The sequence below is a fragment of the Galeopterus variegatus genome, unplaced genomic scaffold (assembly GCF_000696425.1).
Source record: "Galeopterus variegatus unplaced genomic scaffold, G_variegatus-3.0.2 Scaffold7966, whole genome shotgun sequence".
Lineage (NCBI taxonomy): Eukaryota > Metazoa > Chordata > Mammalia > Dermoptera > Cynocephalidae > Galeopterus > Galeopterus variegatus.
The window spans coordinates 57,825-61,821 of NW_007734077.1; the positions used below are offsets into that span (position 1 = coordinate 57,825).

General features: G+C 46.4%; 1 protein-coding gene across 1 annotated transcript in view; it reads left to right on the top strand.

Annotated features, from left to right (window-relative positions):
- Nucleotides 1-3,997, top strand: part of LOC103608050 (dynein heavy chain 17, axonemal-like) — a 70,258-nt gene that overhangs the window by 28,976 nt on the left and 37,285 nt on the right. Inside the window, exons 12-13 of the mRNA XM_008592498.1 lie at nucleotides 1,795-1,903; nucleotides 2,877-2,980. Coding sequence (XP_008590720.1) covers nucleotides 1,795-1,903; nucleotides 2,877-2,980 — 213 coding nt within the window. The remainder of the gene's footprint in view (nucleotides 1-1,794; nucleotides 1,904-2,876; nucleotides 2,981-3,997) is intronic.

Here is a 3,997-nt window from a genome sequence, read left to right on the forward strand (position 1 = left end):
AACAGGGTATATATTAAATTGATGTTATCACAACATTGTTTACTCTGGAAATTATAAGGGCGTAATAATTTTTAGCTACTTTTCTGGGCTGTTTACAGCCAGTCAATAACTCAAGCATCTGGGCATCATCTGGGTAAACTGTGGGTAAGATCTGGAGCCCTGCCTCCAGCTGGCAGAGGCATGCTCCGCCTGCCAGGCAGCCACGGCGGCGGACCCTGGATTCTGATCACCAGGTGCCCTGGTCTTTGCCATCAGAAACAGCACCTGTTTCCAGCTGGTTAAATTCTGCACAAAGGGCTCCCTTCTATATTCACAGTGATTTAGTTACAAATACAGTGAAGACAACGTATTATGAGATTATCTCACTTGGGATGTATTCTCCAAGCGAGGGCTCCATTACTGGGAAGAGACCACTGTCCTTGTAACTGTTTAACAACCAGACCCTGACAAATGAAATCCTGCGTCACACTGTCTTGGTTTATAATTCTGCAGATGCTTCTTTTATTTATGTGAAGAATTATTCCGAAAGGTGCATTGGACAGATCATCTAGGCAACAAATCAACAGAGTAACCATTACTCTTTCAGAAGGAGAGAAGAAATCTAGGGTGATTAGAGGGGAGAGAAGGGAGGGACATAGGGACGGGGAGAGATTGGAAAAGAGGCATAAAGAATAAGTATGATTTGTAACAATATATACACTAGTAATATTGATTTGATCAACATATGTCAACATTGAATCCCAAAAATATGTATAATCAAATATGATTCAATAAAAAAAATTATTCTGAAAGGCACATCATCAGCATCTAACGCACCATTTTAATTCTGTGTAACTCCTCACCTTATATAGAAGTGTCCTTGAGAAGTTATAAATAAGGCAAAATGTTGCTAAATAGAAAGACATTCCAGAGCTCAAATGGTGCTTGTTATTTAAGGGAATAATTTATAAAAACTGTATGCAACCTCTTTCTCCCTCGTTTTTACTGTTTTGTGAATTCAGGTTTTCAAACATGGATTTCTGAGAGCAGGGCAGCACTGCACTGAGACGGTATAGATTCTATAGCATTGCTAACACCGGCCCATTAACAACTCACACAGCTCCTACGCAGATCCTGCATCCCCTGTTGCACAACTAGATTTCCAGCTTCAGATTCATTACCAAGGAGAGGTTCTGAGCCCAGAGATGCTCCAGTTATCCACGTGTATTTCTTCGGTTTTCTTTTTATGACCCTAAGCCAAGTTTTAAAAGTTCAGGATTATGCACTCACTGTGTTTACAGTACAGGATTTCTATCTCTTTCTACCCCATAATGTGGGTAATTAAGAGTTAACTATACAGGGCCGGCCCGGTGGCGCACTGGATAGTGCACCGCTTGGGAAGTGTGGCGGCGCTCCCGCCCGAGGGTTCGGATCCCACATACAGACCGGTTCCCGCTCACTGGCTGAGCGAGGCACGGGAGCAACACCGAGGGTTGCAATCCCGTTGCCGGTCCCTGGTCAGGTACGGGGGCAACACTGAGGGTTGCAATCCGTTGCCGGACACGGAAAAAGACAAAAGACAAAAAAAAAAAAAGAGTTAACTATACAAATAAATCCTTGGTGAGAAAAAGCATTCTAAAAGTTGGAATCTCCTAAAGTATGATCTACATAGAATTCCCAAACAAATAACACCGATCATAATTGGTTTGGCTGGTACTGAGTAATAAAAATCCTTACCATAGAACGATTTAAAATCTGGTTGGATTTGGAGGAAAAAAACACTAAAACTGTGGCCTTTTTTTGTTGTTGTTGCAGGTAAACATGACTGTGAAAACGGTAGAATTTCCACTAATAAAGTCAGAATTGGAAGCAATCGATGTCAGATTATTGCACGCTGAAACGACATTGTTCTGGAACGGCGAAGGTACCAAGGTTCATTCCACCTTGGATTGAGCTTGGGGGTCCCACCTGCCCAGCCTCTGTCCTCAAACACCCCTGGAGCAGCCACTTCTGCCTCCTTGCTTCCTGGATCTGGTTTACCTGCAGCAGGGTTGTGTGTAGAGCTGCGGGAGAGTCCTCCCTGCTTGCCCAGTCCAAGAAGAGTCCATTTGCATCACCTGCAAATGGAATCAGGCAAAGACTCCCTGGGCACTTCCAAGGGTTCCAAAGTTTCCAAACTGGGCCTGCCAGTGGTTGTGTGGCTGAGTGCACACAGCAGTGAGCTCGGCAAACGTACGTCTCAGCTGGCTCAGGGCAGATGTTGGGAAAGTAGAAAGACATGTAGCTGCGAGTCCCTGTCCTCCCCTCATTCTACCACCCGACCGGGCAGAAGACCCCCAACCGCCCCCATCCCCTGGTTCCACCTCTGATGTTCCCACGGGCACCCCACTGTTGCTCCCCTTTCCTCGAGACCTTCCGACTTGCCTTCTGCCACCATTTCAGTCCCCCTCTTCCATGTCCCGTCTCAACTAGAAGGTGGCACCAAATGTCACCATCCACTTCCCTGAAATTGGGGTTTGTCTGGACTTTTCTGTGCAAAGCCATGTTTCTTTCCTCTCACGTCTGCCTAAGAACACACCACTTTTCCAGCAGCTGCAGGCCCCTGACAGCTTTGTAAAGAAGCTCTAGTCTCTCTGGTGTTCTGATCGTGGCTGGAGGGGGCTGGGGCTCACGGAGGCAGAGGCCCTTTAATATCAGGAGTCTGGGGCTCCTGAGCGGAGTGAAGGCATTACGCCTCGGCACTTCATTCCAGGGAATCCTCAGTGATTTCTTCTGCTTCATGTTGTGGAACAGGAGAAAGATCTTCTAAGAGCTGTCTCGTAATAACGGGTGTCCAGCCAGCCCAAGAAAAGTCTGCGTCTTGCCGAATCGTTCACTCCTTTACACTTGCATTTTAGGTGTGTTTCAGTACATTCAAGAGATGCGAGAAATTCTACATAACTTGCAGAACAGGATGCAAAAAGCAAAGCAAAATATAGAAGGAATTTCCCAGGCCATGAAGGTAAGCAGGTTGCAGAGCACAGAGCAGGGCTTCGTGGTGGCCCCTGGTATGTCCTGGGGCAAATGGGGCCACACAGAGAGGCCCATGGAAAATTCTGCCTTGTGGCAGAAGGCAGGGGGAACCTGTCATTCAGTGCTCTGGACCAGTACCACGATGTCAGAGTGGCCCAAGGCAGAAAGAGCCTGGTCACTGTAGAATCCAGTTCTGTTCCATTCTGTTGAGCTCAGTAGATGTGTGTGGGGGGCCCTGTCTGTGCCAGGCCAGCACCGGGAACACGGTGGGGATTTGCTCAGACTCAGCCTTGCCAGGGCTAAGCCCATTGCTCAGTGCAGAAGCAGCGTGGTTCCTCTAACCCACGCTCATTCCAGAACACGGTGGGAAGTCCTTCACTGCCTTCCCACGGCCTGTCACCAATGCCCTAGTTTGCAAAAACACTTGCAGCAATATATCTAAAAGGGTGTTTTTTAAAATTCCCCCTCCTGTTAATTTGCAATGTCTACTACATAGCTCTATTTTATTTTTTAAAATATTGTGTTTAAGCTATATTTCCTATCAACATATCAAAATTAAATGCCCCACAACTCTGCTGTTTTACTGTTTACTGCTCGGCTACAGCCCCCGACTAGGACGGGACTTCCGATTATGCAGCCTTCACCCCCCACCCCCAACAGCAACACAAACCCCTGGTTGAAATCATTTAGAATTTCTGACCCAGGCTGTTATTAATGTTTTCACTGGAAAAGGTCTCTCCTATCTCAAGAATCCTTTGGCTTGCCGCACTGCGAAGCTGCTTTTCTGCATTAAGTTCACGTTCACTTAGCCGTCATCTGCTTAGGTTTACTAAGCTGTAGACAAAAACTGTTCTTTGTCCCCCAATTCGGTTGTCATTTGAATGGAATAGTTCCTCAAGTGATTTCCTCAGGAAGGGTGCACTGGTGACACACCTTCTGAGTCCACACTTGTCCAAAAATATCTTTTTTTCAACTTCGTCTAGAAAGATCTTGTCTACGTAAGGGA